The sequence below is a fragment of the Myotis lucifugus genome, unplaced genomic scaffold (assembly GCF_000147115.1).
Source record: "Myotis lucifugus unplaced genomic scaffold, Myoluc2.0 scaffold_246, whole genome shotgun sequence".
In the NCBI taxonomy this organism is placed as follows: domain Eukaryota; kingdom Metazoa; phylum Chordata; class Mammalia; order Chiroptera; family Vespertilionidae; genus Myotis; species Myotis lucifugus.
Genome location: NW_005871294.1, coordinates 1 through 19,062, shown reverse-complemented (window position 1 = coordinate 19,062; position 19,062 = coordinate 1). Strand labels below are relative to the sequence as shown.

The 19,062-nt window shown below is 44.2% G+C and overlaps 1 protein-coding gene across 1 annotated transcript in view; it reads left to right on the top strand.

Annotated features, from left to right (window-relative positions):
• LOC102442280 (phospholipid-transporting ATPase FetA-like) overlaps positions 1-11,849 on the top strand; it is a 77,306-nt gene extending 65,457 nt beyond the window's left edge. Inside the window, exons 20-29 of the mRNA XM_023762469.1 lie at positions 1,878-2,042; positions 2,510-2,621; positions 3,819-3,924; positions 4,310-4,457; positions 4,981-5,164; positions 6,528-6,751; positions 8,464-8,547; positions 10,109-10,250; positions 11,433-11,563; positions 11,664-11,849. Of these exons, the coding sequence (XP_023618237.1) occupies positions 1,878-2,042; positions 2,510-2,621; positions 3,819-3,924; positions 4,310-4,457; positions 4,981-5,164; positions 6,528-6,751; positions 8,464-8,547; positions 10,109-10,250; positions 11,433-11,563; positions 11,664-11,849 (1,482 nt within the window). The remainder of the gene's footprint in view (positions 1-1,877; positions 2,043-2,509; positions 2,622-3,818; positions 3,925-4,309; positions 4,458-4,980; positions 5,165-6,527; positions 6,752-8,463; positions 8,548-10,108; positions 10,251-11,432; positions 11,564-11,663) is intronic.
• Positions 11,850-19,062: the final 7,213 nt, after the last annotated feature.

Below are 19,062 nucleotides of genomic sequence, written 5' to 3'. Positions count from 1 at the left end.
ATGATGTTTCTCTCTCATCAATGTTTCTATCTCTGTATCCCTCTCCTTTCCCTCTTGCTCTAAAACGCAATAAAAAACATATTTAAAAAAAATAAAAGTTGGCTAAGTATCCCACACAGGCTGGTTTTTATGTCTTACACTGGTTCCAAGAGGCCACAGTATTTTTTATGGGCTTGTCTGAAAACTCTTATCTTTTAACCTTCCAGAACACACGAATTAGGTTATCTTCTTAGCATTTCCACAGACTTGCTTCGGAGGGGGTCATAAAATGGTTTCAGATCTTTTGACCTGTTTCCTATACCAACCTAACAGAAACCCATAGTGGAGCCTGACTACATTACAATCTATTAACCACTGAAGATAAACCTATGAGTTAAGCTGTAAAAACATACACATGCAGAAGCATAGTTCTAGGACCTCTAGGACAGGGATCAGCAAACAGGCCATACAAAAATAAGTGGCAGTCAGGATTTTGCCCCAGAGCCCTAGTTTGCCCACCAGAAGAGAAAAGTAAAACAGAAGGGATAATAAGAAATACTGTTGACATTGACATGGGCTGCTAAATTATTTGTTGAAGGGTTATCTGTCAGTGGCCCTAGCCATTTTGGCTCAGTGGATAGAGCATTGGCCTGTGGACTGAAGTGTCCTGGATTCAATTCCGGTCAAGGGCACATGCCCAGGTTGTGGGCTTGATCCCTGGTGGGGTGTGTACAAGAGGCAGCTGATCAATGATTCTCTCTTATCATAGATGTTCCTCCCTCCCTCCCTCCCTTTTTCTCTGAAATCAATAAAAAATACATATTTTAAAAAAATAACCTGTCAGTGTATTGTTAAGCTTGCCAACTCCTGTTCTCAGTATCCTATGCAAAATCAGTTTCTGCCATATTTTTTCCTTGTTAAGAAGTTTCTAAGATCTTCTCTCAGACTTCTGTTTCATAGCTTCACCTGCCAACAGTACAGAGGTTTAAAAGATGGCATTCCTTACATATACTGCCTTATGTTAATTTCACCTGATAGCTAACATCAAGCACTACTACGGAGTTACACAGAGAACTACGAGCAAAATATCAAGATGATAAATTCTATTTCTCTTTGCTCTTATAATGCAAAAGTGAATTGTTTTGAAGCTCACTGTAACAGTGTAGAATTGTTATTCATGTGCAATTCTCAATACACAAAATCTGCTTCTGACCCACCCTACACCACCCACATTCTCACACAGCCCTCCTTGTGACCAGGAGTATACTTCTGCAAGACAGCAAGCTATGGTTAGGATATATCTCAGTGGCCATGGAGCAAAAAGATGCTATTTCACCCAGAAACACTTCAGCAGTGGCCTCACTAACACTGCTGAGTCAACCAGCTATAGACAAATACGTAATATGTGTGCTATTTGAGATGTTTATTGAATACTTGATGAAGGAAGTCAGAGACAGGAAAATAAAATGAATGTATGCTTGTCGAAAATAGAAATACCTTTGTTTTTTTTTTATAACAACGTTTTTCTTTTTACTCCATTTTCATATTATAAACATCATTAACTTCTCTGTAGGGGCTGAATTTTACAAGAAATAAATCTAGAAGGCTTGGTTTTTCCTATGGTTACACGGCAAACTAGCTAATTACAGATAGAAGCTAAAACTTTCTGTCAGTATTCTCAAACTTTACCCCCTACTAGTACTGCTGGCCCAATCCCTAAGACATTTTTCTGAGAAAGCTCGGCAGTTGCTTTCTGGTTAGGGTAGGTACTTGCCCCATGGTACTAACCATTAAACCCTATTTTGCAGACAGACGGGGCCTGTGGCGTCAGTCTGCCGCTCCCTGGACTTAGCCCTAACCCAGCCCAGGTCCACTCAGTGCACATACGTGTCTTCCAGGAATTTGCCAGTGAAGGCCTCCGCACCCTCGTTGTGGCCTACCGAGAGCTGGACAAGTCGTTCTTCCGCGCCTGGTTCAGGAAACACAGTGAAATCTGCTTTTGTTTGGAGGACCGGGAAAGTAAAATATCAAGTATCTATGAAGAGGTCGAAAAAGACTTGATGGTTAGTGGGAGGAAGCCAGGGGCAGACAACGGGGGATGGCGGTCAGCCAACTGAGCAAGGGCTCTGAGAGTGGCTGCCAGCAAAGCAATCGCTCAGGCTCTCTCTGGAGACTGGAGGCTGAATCCAAGCTAATTCAGAATATCCTGGAAGCATGCTGTGAATCCAGGGAGAAGTGAAAGTCTGTTGAGAAACAAATGGTTTAGAAGTGGCACACAGCATGTATGACTTGGGCAAGTCTTTTCCCTCTTTGGTCCCTAATACTCTGTGTTTCCAAATTTGATTTCAGCGTGTGGTTGAAAAGCTACATCTGTTGAGAGGTGGAGTGTGCTGAGTTTTGTAGTATTGGGTTCCTCATGCCAGGACAGGGCCAGCTCACTACAGAGGATGCTGAAGTGCCCACTGAACTGTTGGGTAGCACTAAATGCTGACTCTCCTTTTTCTTCACTCGTTGCTATCTCTGTTCGAAGCTCTTAGGGGCCACAGCCATAGAAGATAAGCTGCAAGATGAAGTACCTCAGACCATCAAAACGCTGAACAAAGCCAAAATTAAAATCTGGGTTTTAACTGGAGATAAGCAAGGTAAAAGGGAGTACCTCACCTGACCAATCATGTCCCCTATCCACCTTAGCCATTTCTTCCTGTTGTTGTTTTTTATTCATTTATTTGAAAAATACCTTATAACCCAGGTCAAGTCCATTAGGACAATTCCAGTCTTACATACAATTTGCTAACTACATACTTTATGCTAGTTGCTGTATTAGGCAGAGGACACAGCTGTCTGTCATCCAGGAGCTCACAAGCTAAACATTCTAGAGTTGTCTTTGACTATACCCTCTCTGTTGTTCCAAAGATTCATTCTCTCACCATGTCTCATCAGTTCCTCTGAAAATCCTCTTGGCTATATCACCACCCTAGTTCGGCCTTTGTCCCCTGCTGGCTGAACTTCTGCAAAAACTTCTGAACTGGTCTCTGTTTCTTGCCCTTATTCATTTTAGTAGAACCTGCAAACAACCTAAAACATTCTACTTTTATGATGTTACTCCTCTGCTCATGTCCCTACAGTGGCTCGACATGGTAGTTGGACTCGACTGTCTGGCCCTGCAGACCTTGATAATCTGTTGCCTACACATCCTTCATCTCCATCCTAATGCGACCATTATCTCCAATATGTCCCAAAACAAACGAATTTTCCTCTAGCGCCTCTGTTGGAATTGTTTCCCCATTTGAAATGTTTTTCTTCCCCTAGACAAGTCTTATTCATCCTCAAAGCCTTTCTCCAAGAAAGTTTTTCTGACAATTGCAACTCTCCTCTGACTATTAATACCACTTTCAGCCAGGGTTCAGGACTTAATTTTTTTCTTTAGTATGAATTTATTCTGAGTTTCAGATTTCTTGATGTAAAGGAAAGACTACAACCTAAATATCTCAGTCTCTCATAAAATCCAGCATAGAAATGTGCACAGTTCTGTATCCTGATTGCCTGAAGAAGTGGATACAAACTGCAGTTGCTTAAAGAAACGGGAAGGCTTTGTAGAAAAGGCTAAGCCAGAATAATTCTAGTTATCAATAAGTAACTCACAAGTCTCTACCTAAAGTAGACAGTCTTCTGTGTATATTTGAGTATGGTCTCCACTGACTCGTGAAAAATGCACTTTGCATCCATGGCAAATGTGGACAAATGGGCTATGTGGCCCACTGTTAGTGTCTGTGTAACTGTATACTGTGAAAACACCCTGTTCTAGTGAAAGTGTGACCTGTGTTCCCCCTTCCCTGCAGAGACTGCTGTGAACATTGCCTATGCCTGTAACCTATTTGAGGATGAAATGGATGGGCTGCTTTACGTGGAAGGCAAGGATGATAAGACTGTTGAAAAAGAACTCAGGTATAGATGAGAGAGCTGCCACAGCCTGTCCCTGGAGTTCCCAGGAGTTCCCACCCACCTCCTCACCCAGTATGACCCCCACACTACCAGGAGGAATAGAAGAGAAATGGAGGAAGGGAAAAACAAAAAACCTAAAATATTTGAGAGAATTTTGTGACTAAGCATTAGGGTTCAAGAGGCTGAAGTGTGGGGTAGGGTGGGGAGGTGGAGTGTGGTGTGTGAATGGTCAGGGACCTACGGCAGTGGCAGGTCTCAAGTCGGACGTCCTGGCTGGTGCTTTTCAGAGGCTCTATGTCCATCTTGCCCACTTTCACTCTGGGGCACATTTTCCTTCCTAAGTTGTGGGGCTTCAGGTCAGACACTGACCACTCCTCTTGGTTTTCAGGTCAGCGTTGTACAAGATGAAACCTGATTGTCTACTGGATTCAGACCCAATAAACAGTTACCTTGCCACGAAGCCCAAAATGCCCTTCAGGATACCTGAGGAGGAGCCCAGTGGCAACTATGGCTTGATCATCCATGGCTACAGTCTGGTGGGCAACACAGAGCCACAGCTCTGTTCTCTTCCCCCAAGGAACTTGTTTCCTAGGTCCAGCCCACTTCAGAGATTTCAAGACCCATGAGTCACCCCATTCCCCCTCCTTTCAGGTGCCCTTGCCTGACAAGCACCTTTCCCAAGCCTTCTCTAGGCAGGAATAACGAGGGGGGAAAGCCAAGAGCACATGCCTTCCTTATCCAAATTCTTTACTCCTGATGTGGCCTGTCACTGAGCGGGATGGGGGAAGTGCGCAGAACCAGGTCCTCCAAAAAGAAATTTGGCTTTATAGCCCAGTCAACTGATTAGACCCAGTGAGACCCTGACTGGTTTCCTGCTGGAGGCAGGGTCAGATGTGAGGGTGCCTAGAACCCTTGGGAGTAGAGCACCTTGGAAACAGGTGTGCCTGACCTCTCTCTGTAGTACAGGAGAGTATGGAGGGGAGGGGAGGGGCCTAGGAAGGTCCTGTCCTGAGAACCTTTTTGGGCAGCCTGAAATGTGTGTGTGCCCTGGTGCTGCAGGCCTGTGCTCTAGAAGGGAACCTGGAGTTGGAACTGCTGCGAGCAGCATGCATGTGCAAGGGGGTGATCTGCTGCCGGATGACACCCCTTCAGAAGGCCCAGGTGGTGGAGCTGGTGAAGAAGTACAAGAAGGTGGTGACACTGGCCATCGGGGATGGGGCCAATGACGTCAGCATGATCAAAGGCATGTGAGCCCCCAGGCTTGCCCTTTCCTTCCCCTATTGGCAAAACTGATCTGGGTGACACTGTGTTACTGGCTCACACTCCTGTATATCATATATATTGTACATTGGTACTGTTTTTCAACTACATTCATGCTCCTCTATACCTGCATTCCCATTTATTTACACATATATACATCAGCCCATACCCAGAGGTATGTATGCACATTTAGATTCATTTCCTTAACACTTATACACATATAGATACACATAGCTCCCACAAGAAACCATGCATATATACACAGAACAGGCTGTGCTACTACCACACTATCTTTCTGAGATGGCATCAAAGCCCACAGAAAGGACCCCTGGACAGAAGTCATAATCTGTTCCTTTTTTGAAGGCTTTAGGCCTGAGCAAAGTTAGGCTGAAGACAGGCCGCCCAACCATGGAATTAACTGTGAGGCCCCACACAGGAATCTTTTCCGCCCTAAGGCAGTGTTCTAGAGAGCTTGCCCTGACTCCTCTGGCTGGAAGAGAATAGCAGACTCACTGATACTTTGGACCAATAGAAACAGATGGCTGAAACTGGTTTTAGTTTCAGCTGAATGTTGTTAGCCTCCAGCAGCTTGTAGTTCTGTGAGATATGGACAACATCTTGAGGTACTCCAGTCCAGCCTCCCTCCGTACAGGAAACACTAGCAGATATTCCACTAGGAAGTGTTCTTTCTCTCTCCACCAGTTTCTAGAATGTATCTGTTTTTTTAGGACCTTAGAGTTTTTAATTATCCATAAGCAATGCAATAGTTTTGTGCCAGAAAAATCAATGAATTTGACCTACACTACAACAGACTAATTAAAAAGTTTTAGGAACTTCCATGTTATCTTCTTTATCCAGAAAAAGTCACCTTAGACTTCCTGAAGAACAGTAACAAAGTAATAGATCACTTATTCCTCCCAACAGTTGGATTTTAGCTGCTTAGATAAATTCAGATAATTAAATATTGTGTTAGATTGGCATCCATCCTGCATTTCTAATTGATTTAAGTGGCTTCACGAGATATGAAGAAATGTTTACCTCAACATCTGTACAGTAAGACAGAGCCCAGATGGCTGTAGTAGGTGCAAAAACCATCCAAGACCATTTCTAAAACCAGACATGACAGGCCTTCTTGAGTAGCAGCACCCAAAACAGTGCAGATGAAGGAGCTGTTCTCTGACTTGGGGGGCAGCCCGCTAAGGAGAAAAGGCTCCCCTAAGTGCCATTGTGAGCTGCGTCTAACTGTTTTCCAAATGTGAAATAAGGGATTTGTACAACACGACCTCGGCCTGCCTTTTACACTTTCACCTTCTGTGACTGAGAAGCTTCTGGGGCTTCTTTTGCAGCTGCCCACATTGGGGTCGGTATCAGTGGCCAGGAGGGAATGCAGGCCGTGCTCAACAGCGACTTCACCTTCTCCCAGTTCCACTACCTCCAGCGTCTACTCTTGGTCCACGGCCGCTGGTCCTATAATCGCATGTGCAAGTTTCTCAGCTACTTCTTTTACAAAAACTTCACCTTCACTCTGCTGCACTTCTGGTATTCCTTCTACAACGGGTTCTCTGCACAGGTAGGAGGTCAGGTGGTATTTCCCACTTTGGTAAACGGGGTCTGCTCTGTCATCCCCACTTCAGCCAGCTGAGACTTTTTCTCCTCCAGAGACCAAATGTCTGACGTGCTGCCGTCCATCTGTAAAGCTCCTCACCCATGCCCATCCCATCTCCGAACCCTACACTTCACCTTAGATTTCCCAGCCCTAATTTATCTGGCCTGGCTCTGATTTGGCCTTGACTCCTACCTTCAGAATTCTCCCATAAGATATTTTCAACTTTTTCCTGACAGAGACCTAGAGTTTCCAAACATATGTAATGGGAGTTTTTTCTTCCTTCCTTCCTATTTTTTTAAGCATTCAAAGTAATCTTTATGGAACAGGCTAAGCCTCAAGAGGCCTCTGGGTCTTGCCAGCAGGCTGGTTATGGTGTTCACCTATAGCCATACTTGGAAACACAGCTTCCCTTTACTTCTCCTTCCCCAACCCAAGAACCCCCTCCAAAAAAACCCACACACTATTTTTGTTCTAATGATTTTTTTAAACTATAAGAGACAGTTTATTTAGAACGTCTCGGAGGTAGCAGTAGTGAGCCGTAGAAGAAATGGGTTCAGGATCAACTTATAGAGACAAAAGAAGGGCTCTTGGGGCACCTGGGGGGAGAGGGGAGGGGCAGGGCTTGGGTGTGCTCCAGAGAGAGCCCCACTGGTCCTCCATCCTGAGGGCTTTTATCTGGAGGTAGATTCATCAGCTTTCCAGGTGTGTCTCCTCAGCATCATGGTCTCCACTGATTGGTCATCACCAGAGCAGAGGGGGGGTCATTAGTCATGCAGCTGGTCCTGATGTCAGCCATGGCATCTGGTTTTGCTACTTTTCTGGCTCTGAAACTGAAACACAGCTGAAGGCTAGATGTCATCTCCAGGGGTTAATAGCTAAGGGAGTGGATGTGCAAGGGCTTGTAGTTTTGCCTGTTGCTAGGCACCATCTACACCTGGCATTTCTACTCAGGAGTTTCTCAAAGATTCCCAAGAGAAACAACCTCCAGAATAATTCTCTTGGGAGATCCCTACTACCTCTGTTGCCTTGGGCTCCAGGAGAAAAGGACTAGTCAGCAGACAGTAGACTTGTGTACCTGCAGTGTTTAACAAAGCAGGTCTGGTTTGTGGGAGGTGTAGGTATGTGCATGTACGTGTTGCTGCTGACCTCTTGTGGCTAGTAAGGAAAGGAGCCCTCTCTAGGCCCTAGGATGGAGCACCTAGATAAGGAAAGTCAGTAGGTTATCCTGCTTGCCAATGTTAGAAAGTGTCCAGTGTTATAGAAGCTACTGAATGCCATAAAGCAGATAAAGAAAAAAGCCCAAAGGTTTACATTCCTGAGGGGTATAACTAGCATTCCCTAGCACCCTCTGGATCCTTTCTGTGCAGGGAGGAGGCAGTGCAGGTCATGGTAGGGTTGGTCCAAATCAACCTCATAAGGTTGGCCACAAACAAGTTTGATATAGCCTTGCCTCAGTCTGGTAGCCAGAGTTCTAGGTAGAGTAGGACCAATAGAGACTGCAGTCAGCCATCTCAGATTTCTGAAATTCAAATCCTACTCTAAATTAGTGTAGTGATGGATAATTGGGGGGGGGGGGGGGCGTGGCGTGGCGAGAAAGGGCTGCCTGTGACCTGGGAGGTGGAGCTGGGACTTTGGAGAAGAGTAGAATCTAAGAAATCTCCTTGGTATCCTTCCAGACAGTTTATGATACCTGGTTTATCACTTTCTACAACCTGGTCTACACCTGCCTCCCTGTCTTGGGCTTGAGTCTATTTGACCAGGTAAGACTAGCAGCAAGCCTTTAGTCAGAGATGAAGCCCCTGGGCCCTTGAGGAATATTCCCAAGAGTGAGGAGGACAGAAAGAGCTGGGCTCTACAAAGTCAAGTGTAAATGGAATAATTTCCAGAGCAAGGAAGGGGGCTCATCACTGGAGAGGTATCATGGGGTAGAGAATCCTCCTCCACACAGATTAATCATCAGTTTTAGAAATCCAAGCTTTCTTGTGTTCATTTTATCTTTGTAGAGAGTAACATGGAAATTGTGCTGTACAATAATTTGAGTATGGACCAAAGTAGTGAAAGGAAATAGAGTCATTGGGGCAAGACTAGGTAAAGCAAGGGACTTTAAGAGAGGAGAGACCCCTACAGAGATAAGGAGATAAGCCAATGCAGGGAGGCCTAGATGAGGGTTCTTGAAGGCTAAGCATGGAAGTATGGGTATGATACCTTTGAATTATAGGAAGTCAGCCCAAGGGAGCCATCTGTCCCTGTCAGAAATATCCTGGGCATTGGAGGTCCTGGTGCCCTCCCTCTCTCTCTTCTTCTACCTCAACCTCCAGTCCTGGGCACATGGAATAGAAAAGGAGTCTCCAAAGAGAAATAAAGTAGCTGAAAGAGGACATCATGGGAGCATGGTTCCCAATCTCCAGCAGGGTAGGAAGGAAAATTCTCCATGACGTAGCTGCCAGCCTCAGAGCAGCAAGAGGGATGAGTTGGGTCACTCAGCAGTCCTAACTAGCGTCAGTGGTCTAATTCTAGGGATCCACAACCTCTCAAAACAAGCCCCAAGCTTTGTTACCCAGAGTTTCAGATTTAGGAGAAGAGGATGATCCAATGTCATCCATGTAGGGAATCCTCTTACCTGAGTCACCAGTAGCCATGGGAAGGTGAGAGGCATCACAGAACATGGATACCTCCAATCAACTCTCTGGTCCCCGTTGGCTTCCCCCTCTCCTCCCACTGGAACACTTAAAACTGGGGACTCGTATCCCAACTGCCTCCCCCACCCCAAGATCCAATCCTCCCTTCCAGCTATCCCAATCCTAATTGTCTCCTTTCTTAAAGTCCCCAATCCTCAGTGCCTCTAGGTCAGTGATGACGAACCTATGACACGCTTGTCAGAGGTGACACGCGAACTCATTTTTTTGGTTGATTTTTCTTTGTTAAATGGCATTTAAATATATAAAAAAATATAAAAAATGTCTTTGTTTTACTATGGTTGCAAATATCAAAAAATTTCTATATGTGTCACGGCACCAGAGTTAAGTTAGGGTTTTTCAAAATGCTGACACGCCGAGCTCAAAAGGTTCGCCATCACTGCTCTAGGTCCTTCCCACCATCTTGACCTTCTCCTAGCTTTCTTCCACCACCTAGATCCTTGCCTAGAGAGTAGGACTTCAAGCAGTGTCTGTGGTCACTGATCTGTCCTCTGGTCCCACTTCTCAAGTAATCCATGAGGAAGCTCCTAGGCAGCTGGCAGCAGTTTCAGTGTGGGGAGAAGCCTCTACTCTGATGGAGATGGGACCTTCCTGAGCCTTCCTCCTTACCTTCTGGTGTTTCCAGGATGTGAATGAAACATGGAGCCTACGCTTCCCAGAGCTGTATGAGCCAGGCCAACTCAACCTCTATTTCAACAAGAAGGAATTTTTGAAGTGTTTAGTACATGGGATCTACAGTTCCTTCGTGCTGTTCTTTATACCTATGGGTACCATTTTCAACTCAGTGCGCAGTGATGGGAAGGAAATCTCTGACTACCAATCCTTCTCCCTGATAGTGCAGACCTCCTTGCTTTGGGTGGTCACAATGCAGGTGTGGACGGTAGTGGTGGGGGTAAGGGCATTGGATGGGGAGACTGTCTGGAAGAGAGGGAGGGAAGCAAGGAGGGAAGGTGGGAAGGGAGAACCCTCTATTATAGAATTGGAGAATGGAAGTGGCTGATAGGTCCCAGGTTATAGAATATTGCACATAAGAGGGTGTTTTTCAGATTGTCCTGGAGACAACCTACTGGACGATGATAAACCACTTATTCACCTGGGGTAGCCTGGGTTTCTACTTTTGCATCTTACTCTTCCTGTACAGTGATGATGGCTTGTGCGTAATATTACCCAATATCTTCCAATTCCTAGGTAAGGCTCTGTCCAGTGTGTGGCAAGGGGAGGGGGGAGGTTAATAAATGTTTACTGAGAAGCTATTACTCTGTGCTAGGCTCCGTGGGGATAGATAGGAACAAGACATGGCCGTTGCCCTAAAAGGACTCAGAATCTAGCTAGAGGAAATATTTTACCTTATAGAGTTTTAAGACATTTTTAATTTCTTATCTAATTTGATCTTTACAAGCATCCTCTGAGGTAGTCAGAGCAAGAATTATTAGCACCATTTTAGAGACTGAAGGTTTTTAAATTTTAAATGATTCAAATCTAGGTCTCCTGGTTCCCAGTCCAGTATTCTTTTCACTGTGGCATCCTGCCTTATTGTCTCCCATATTAATTTCCCTTCTTTCCTCTTCACTCTGATGAGGACAGGGAGAGTATATATGTAGATGTAGCTGGCTCCCACTTCTATCAAGCCATTCATTTCCCCCCTCCAAAAGTCCTCTATCCCACTTTTGTGTCCAGTCCAACGCTCTATGATTCCTATAACCAACCTCCAACTCTCCTGTCCTGCCCAGCCTTTAGAGGGAGACAAAGGCATGTGGATTCACAGTGACTTTGGCTGTAAAAAGGACCTCACTGCAATTCTTTTGCATTTATATTATTTCTGAGGAGACTAAACTGTCACCAAATCAATAACTTCCTTCTTTGGACTGCAGAGGTATCTAAGTTCTGGCTGACAGCCCCTTCCTCTATGCTCTGGTTCAGCCTTTCCCCTCCTGGCTCATTGTTTGCAGGTGTGGCAAAGAACACTCTGAATGTGCCACAACTGTGGCTGAGTATTGTCCTCAGCGTGGTCCTCTGTGTGTTGCCAGCCCTTGGGTACCAGTTTCTCAAACCACTATTATGGCCCTTAAGTGTGGATAAGGTGAGTGAAACAGGGAATCTACTGAGATACAATTCAATTCATGACCCTCTTTGCCTTTGCCTCTGTGGATAAAAACCCTGTCCCCCTGCTCTGGCTATAGGTTTTTGACACAATTCATGGCTTGAGACATCCACTGACATACCCAGTCCGGAGTAAACTGAAAATGACAGGCTCTCGACGTTCTGCCTACGCATTCTCCCATAAACAGGGCTTTGGGCCCCTCATCACTTCTGGCATGTTTATGAAGTCCAAGTGGCCCAGGAAAACCATTGCTCATAGAAAGTAGAGAGCTTTAGGGAAACCCCAACGGAATCAGTCATCGCTCTTCCTCCCTTGTTTTCACCTAACTTAGTAAGGAGGCTTAGTTACCCTGGGAAAGCAGCATAAACCTGCGCCTCCACTCTCACTCCAGGGCTCAGCCTCTTCACTCCCTAGCAGGCTGTGCCCACGTAAGGCAAAGAAAGGTAAAGAAAGAGCCCCCAGATATCCGTCAGAGTTGCAGCATTTCAAGAAAAAAGTGACTTTAGGCCTCCCTTCTATCAACCCTTCTAAGTTTTAGCCCAGACAAGCAAATGTGGAAGTAGTGGGCAAAAAGGGGCAGTGTGAGGAAGGGGGAAAAAAACAGAACCTAAGAACCTGACTCGGGGTCCTGTTTTCCACACTCAGAACAACCATTCATCTTGCTAGAGCCCCACACAAACAGTCCCATTCAGGCACCCTGCTCAGGTTTGTCTGGGGGATTTAGGAAGAGTCTTTTATTGGCCTTGGGGAGCAAAAGGAGAAGACATCTGTGAAAATAATGGTCAGAAGAAGCTGAAGGAGAGTATCTAGACCAAAAGAAAAGAAGTGGTTCTTGCCTTAAAGACAGCTCAAAATTTTGCCTTCTTCTCTCTTTGATGCCTTTGACCCAAAAACTGATACCTTTTTGGGCCTCAGAATTGGGAGGAAGAAATTGCAGAGGATTAAATCTTTTCTTGAGGGGGTGTAGCCATAATTGGTGAACGTTTGTCTTTATTCCATAAAATTATTTTGAGAAGAAATTGTATTTACTTGGGAAATTGTTTGTAAAAATGTTGGTGGAGCAATAAATTGCTTATTTTGGAGTGGAGAGATTTGTATGGTCTGTTGGGGCCCCAGGGACAATAACACAGTCCAAGCAATATCATTAAGCCACAGACCCCACCACCCTCCCCCTTCAAATTAAACCAGCATTTCCCTTTCCCCCTTTTTCTCTCCTTTTTAAAACTCCATGCCACTCTTCTGCCCCCTGCTGCTAAACTCTTTCTTGACCTTAGTATGACCACAATATTTAACCATATAGCTCTATCCTCTTATCACACCTTAAATGTTGATTCCCAAAGCTCAGCACTAGGTTCCCTGCTCATCCTTCTCTGTACACTTTTCCTGAGTGATTTTATCCAAACTCATGAAACATTTACCAACAAAAAGATTCTCAATTCTCTCTCGATCCAAGATCTCTCTTCTGAAATCCAGATCCATTTACTAAACTGACTCTGAAACCCTTCATGTAGTTGAATCTCAGAAAACTCACACTCAACCCGCCAACCTGTAATTACCATTTCCCCCCAAGATTTCATCCCAGGATGCTACCGCCATCATTCCAGTCACCCAAGGCAGAATAATGGGAATCATCCTATAGTCTTCCTCTCCAGGGGTCCTCAAACTACGGCCCGCGGGCCACATGCAAATACAAATATTGTATTTGTTCCCGTTTTGTTTTTTTACTTCAAAATAAGATATGTGCAGTGTGCATAGGAATTTGTTCATAGTTTTTTTTAAAACTATAGTCCGGCCCTCCAACGGTCTGAGGGACAGTGAACTGGCCCCCTGTTTAAAAAGTTTGAGGACCCCTGCCTAGTCTGATGTCTAATAAGTCATGAGGTCATGATAGCGCTGTTTTATTTTATGTCGAGGAAATACCAAGCAGCGCGATTGCGCTGCTTGGGACTCAAACGGTTAATCATCTCTCACCTGGATTGCTGCATAAACTCTCCCAACCCATCTTCCTGGCTTTCTCCTATCCAGAGCATCCCCAGAGTAATCTGTCTGAAAGGCAAACTTGATCATGTCAAACCCCAGCTTTGCATCTGTTGAGGGCTTCCCAGGTCTTCTGGATCAGGTTAAAATTTGGACATTTTTTTCAAAATATATTTTATTAATTTTTTACAGAGAGGAAGGGAGAGGGATAGAGAGTTAGAAACATCGATGAGAGAGAAACATCGATTCAGCTGCCTCCTGCACGCCCCCCACTGGGGATGTGCCCGCAACCCAGGTACATGCCCTTGACCGGAATTGAACCTGGGACTCTTTAGTCCGCAGGCCGTGGCTCTATCCACTAAGCCAAACCGGTTAGGGCAAAATTTGGACATTTTATTATTGGGCCCTCTTTAGCCTTGTCTTTCACTACTCCCCCTTCTGTATTCTATTTCTGTCCTTCATGTCATCAATCGTGCTGTTCTCATATCCCAAAATGCTCTTCTTCGCCCCCTTCTTCATCTAGCAAACTCCTAATCACCCTTCAAAACTCAAAATAGTTGGAACTAGATAGAGGCGGTGGTTGAACAACACTTTGTACTAAATGCCACTGAATCGTATACTTTAAAATGGTTAATTTTATGTTCTATGAATTTCACCTCAATTCTTTTTAAGAAGCTCAGATTAGGCATTATCTCCTCCAAGGGCTTCCCCTAATTTCTCAATGTGATTTATATACCTATCCTATTTATTCAATTGCTCCCCTGTGCATACGTCTACCACTGACACTTTTCACAGGGCATTTTAATCATTTATTTACTTGTCTATTCATAGCATGTAATGGGCCTTTAATAAATGTCTGTTGAATGAATGAACAAATGAAAGAATTGAAATCTGCTTCTCTGCCTATTTTTCCCGTTTCCCTAAATAGCACCACCACCCAATAAATACCTCAAACCAGAGAAACTTGGAAGTCCTTCTGGACTCCTCCCTTGTGTTCCTCTAATCCAATCCACTCTGTTACCAAGTTCCACTTACTCTGTCTTAGAAATGTCTTCAAATCTTCCCCTTCTTATTCATCTCCAGTTCCATTGCTTTCATCATTTCTTGCCTATTACATGGCAACATCCTCCTCTCTGGTCTCCCTGCCTCTGACTCTGCTTCTTTTCAATTCATTATCCACACCACAGAGAATGAGCCTTCAAAAGTACAAATCAGATCACGTCATTTGCCAGTTTAAAATTCTTTAGTGAGTCCTCACAACTTCCCTACCTTGGTGCTGCCTACCTCTCCATCTTTATACCCTCATTTCTGCCATACCAAACTCTATGCAGTTCCTCCAATTTTCCATTATCTTCAGAAGCCTTTATGCTTTGGACCTTTCTATTCTGTCTGTTAGTATACATATCTCTCCTTCATGGCTAATGTCTACTGCTCTTCACTCCCAGTTTTGGTCGCTTCCTCTGGGAGACTTCACTGACACCCAAGCTCCTATTCGCTAAACCACCTTGTACATTTCCCTTATTTCTACTACCAAGAGTTGAATGTATTTTCACTCACGTTCCTATTTTAATTGTGGTTTACTTCTCTGCTAGGCCATGATGATCTCCTTGAGGGCGAGAACTTTGTGTCATTTTTGTGTACATATCACCCAGGAGACTGCTAGCACTTAGGTTGCTGTTTTTCAATAAATGAGTAAATGAATGAAATCTACCACCTATTTGTCCTAAACTTGTCTCTTACTCTGTTCTTTCAAAATGAATCTTATCCTTTGGCATCTCATTTCCAGTTATACTTTAGGGGCCTTTTTTTATGAAACACGGTTACTCATGGTCTCCCACTTAAGAAATTTGTACAAATAAAATTTGGACCAATGATATTCCCCTCAAGCCCCTGAACAATTGGCATTCTCTCTCAGTGGTTTATATAAATCTTGGGAAATCTGAATCAGTCTCTGCTGAGGATCCAACACATTCCAAAGTGAGGTGTGATGACCATGCAAGACTTGCAAAAAGGGGGTCTGAGCCTTGGCCGGTGTACTCAGTGCACCAAAGGAATGTGGGTTCAATTCCCAGTCAATGGCATGTACCTGGGTTGCAGGTTTGATCCCCAGCCCCAGTCAGGCACGTAGCGTGTGCAGGAGGCAACTGATCTCTCTCTCCCCCTCTCCCCCTCCCCCCCCTCCCCCTCTCTCCCTCTCCCCCCCCCTCCTCCTCCCCCTTTCCTTCTCCCTCTCCCTCTCCCTCTCCCTCTCCCTCTCCCTCTCCCTCTCCCTCTCCCTCTCCCTCTCCCCCTGCCACTCCCTTCCACTCTATCTAAAGTCAATGGAAAAAAATATCCTCGGGCGAGGATTAACACACACACAAAAGAGATGTGCGATGAAAAAATTGTAGCACTTAATCATTTCACCCACCTTGAGAAAAGCGCCAGAAATTCAGACATTAGAGTGAGATCTTTAGACAGACTTGCTAGAGGGCTTTGAGTCCCCCACCCCAGTTCAATTCAAGTTGAGATGGTGTTAAGGAAATTACTTGGAGAGATTGATATGATTAATGTGTTTGGGGGACCCAAGAGAACTCATACCTGACATAACTGGAAAATCTAAAAAGCAAGAGAATAATTAACTATTTGTTCTCTGGCAGAGCAAGTCAAGGTGGCTATGATGAGATTGGCCTAATATTCCCGCTATCTTCCAGGACAAAGGGATGCATGGGTGCTCCTCATAGACCAGATATGAGCTACATAAGAGACCTAGTAGAGTGTCTTTATCTTGTCAGAGATAGCATCTGAAAGGTTGAGGAGACCTCAGCAGAAGGAAACATGAGATAATGCTGATAAATGCCTACAGATTTCTAATTAGATAGAAGGTTGTTGCGGCCAAAGGTAACTCAATGGCGGGTTTTGTGAAAAGGATTAAGGAAAGACAGATAAGAGAATGAAAGCTGGGTCTCGGTGGGACGCTGCTCCCTGATGAGGAGACAGTGCCAGCGCCCACAAGCCGTATCTTTATTTTACAGCAGATGCCACGAGGCAAAGTAGGGGCGTGATCACGTTGTTTACAGCATTCTCGTGAGTTTCAACCTCACTTAACTACTCGCACCTGAACTCTACCACAAGGCTCGTGGGGCTACGTGTTCGGACCATAGGTTCAAGCTTACTACCACAGCCCTTGGCTATAATTGTGCTGGGAGGGCCCTGCCCTCCAGCTGGGACTTGCACTAGTCCTTTCATTAGTCGGAGGCTTGGACCTTTCATTAGTCCGAGGCTTGGACCTGGCCAAAACACTGTAGCCGCGCCCCATAGAAGGTTGCCTGTGGGTGGGGTTGATTTTCTGTGAATGGGGCATGGGGTAAATTTTATATATATAGTATTTTTATTGATTTCAGAGAGAGAGGGAGAAAGAGATAGAAACACCAATGGTGAGAGAGAATCATTGATTGGCTGCCTCTTGCATGCCCCACACTGGGGACTGAGCCCACCACCTGGGCATGTGCCCTAACTGGGAATTGAACCGTGACCTCCTGGTTCATAGGTTGACAACCACTGAGCCACTCTGGCCAGGCAAATTTTCTATATCTTGATTTTGAGGTGGTTACATGGGTGTATACATTTGTCAAATCTTATCAAACTATACACTTAAAATCTGCATTTTATTGTAGATTATACTTCAATAAAATTGATTTTTTAAATGCCTAGGGGTTTCAAAGGAGTTGTAAGTGACCAACCATGTAATACTGTCAACAATAAAAAATATTTTTTTAAGTAGATAGTAAGTGAATCGACTTTCTACAACTCTGAAATTAAATTTTTATATAAGCATAGGAAAATAATTTTACTCTTATTAAACTTTTATATATATTATGAACAAATATTACAAGCTCCTTAAAAAAAAGAGTGTAGATATTTATTTCTCTTGGACGAGCTAGAGTGAGCATTATAAACTAATAGATTTTACTTAAAGAGAATTGAAGTTTAAAACAAATAAAAACCCCAACTAACTGACAATCATAGTCTTTAGAGTCTATGCATGAGTAGCTATAGTACAGCAGAAGACTTCTGGGAAACGGGAGGAAAAGAAATTTTAAAATGTTTTATATAAGCTATTAAAATAGCTGGCTACATAATCCTTTATATTTAGAAAATGTGATTTTATTAGTGAACACTCTAATAGCAATGATTTTAAAAAGGCTATTTTTCCTATTGATAAAAAAGACAAAGGGAATAAATTCACCCTCTTTAAAGTAACTAGGCATAGGAGAAATCTCCACCAACAGGGAGGGACGCTCTGACAAACCTCCGAAAGGGCTCCTTGGGAAAGAGTTGGCTTTAGATATCTGCCAAGCACTAAAATTAGTTTGTGATACTATTAGTTGAGTAAGAACCTTGCTCATCTCTTCTCCTTCCACCATGCTCAAAATCTGGAGAAAGAGAGTTAGCAAGCTGGGAGCAGGAGAAGAGGTAGTGGGAGAAGGTAGACATCCAGGCGCCACCCCCATTTCCCACTCAACATGGCCATTTGCAGTAAGGCCAAGATGAAAATGGCAAAAGCCTTTATTTTATTTATTTATTTATTTATTTATTTATTTATTTATTTATAATCCTCACCCAAGGATATTTTTCCCTTGATTTTCAGAGAGAGTGGAAAAGAGAGAGGGAGAGACAGAGAGAAATATTGATGTGAGAGAAACACATTGACTGGTGGCCTCCTGCACACGCGCTGACCAGGGCCCAGGTCAGGGAGAAGCCTGCAACTGAGGTACGTGCCCTTGACCAGAATCGAACCTGGGACCCAACGCTCTATCCCAGTGATGGCGAACCTATGACACGCGTGTCAGAGGTGACATGCGAACTCATTTTTTTGGTTGATTTTTCTTGGTTAAATGGCATTTAAATATATAAAATAAATATCAAAAATATAAGTCTTTGTTTTACTATGGTTGCAAATATCAAAAAATTTCTATATATGACACGGCACCAGAGTTAAGTTAGGGTTTTTCAAAATGCTGACACGCCAAGCTCAAAAGGTTCGCCATCACTGCTCTATCCACTGAGCCAAAATAGCTAGGGCAAGCCTTAATTTTAAAGTCTGAAGTTTAAAAATGATTTCACTAGTCTGGCCTCTTTAATAAAGTCTCATTCCTGGAGACAGCCCCACGAGGGGCTTTCTGAAGCTGGGTTGGGCCTCCTTACATCAAGTCCAAGTTTACATGGGCAAGGTTTACACTTGTTCCTCATCTGCAGCCTCAGGAACAAGGAGAGATCACAGGACCATGTGGTTCACCTGCACCTTTTTCTTTAAGAATTTGTGGGGGAAATAACCTTATTTATCACTGCCAGAAACAGGAAAACGAGGGAGCATTGTCCTAGCCCCAACATTTCCCTGCAATTTTGGCCCCAAGTCCTCTAAGATATATGCGAAGAGTGTAGGAAAAGACTCAGCATTTGAAGCATCCCGGAGTCATCCGCAGACTATTGGCTCTACTCAACCCCCAATCCCACCCCCC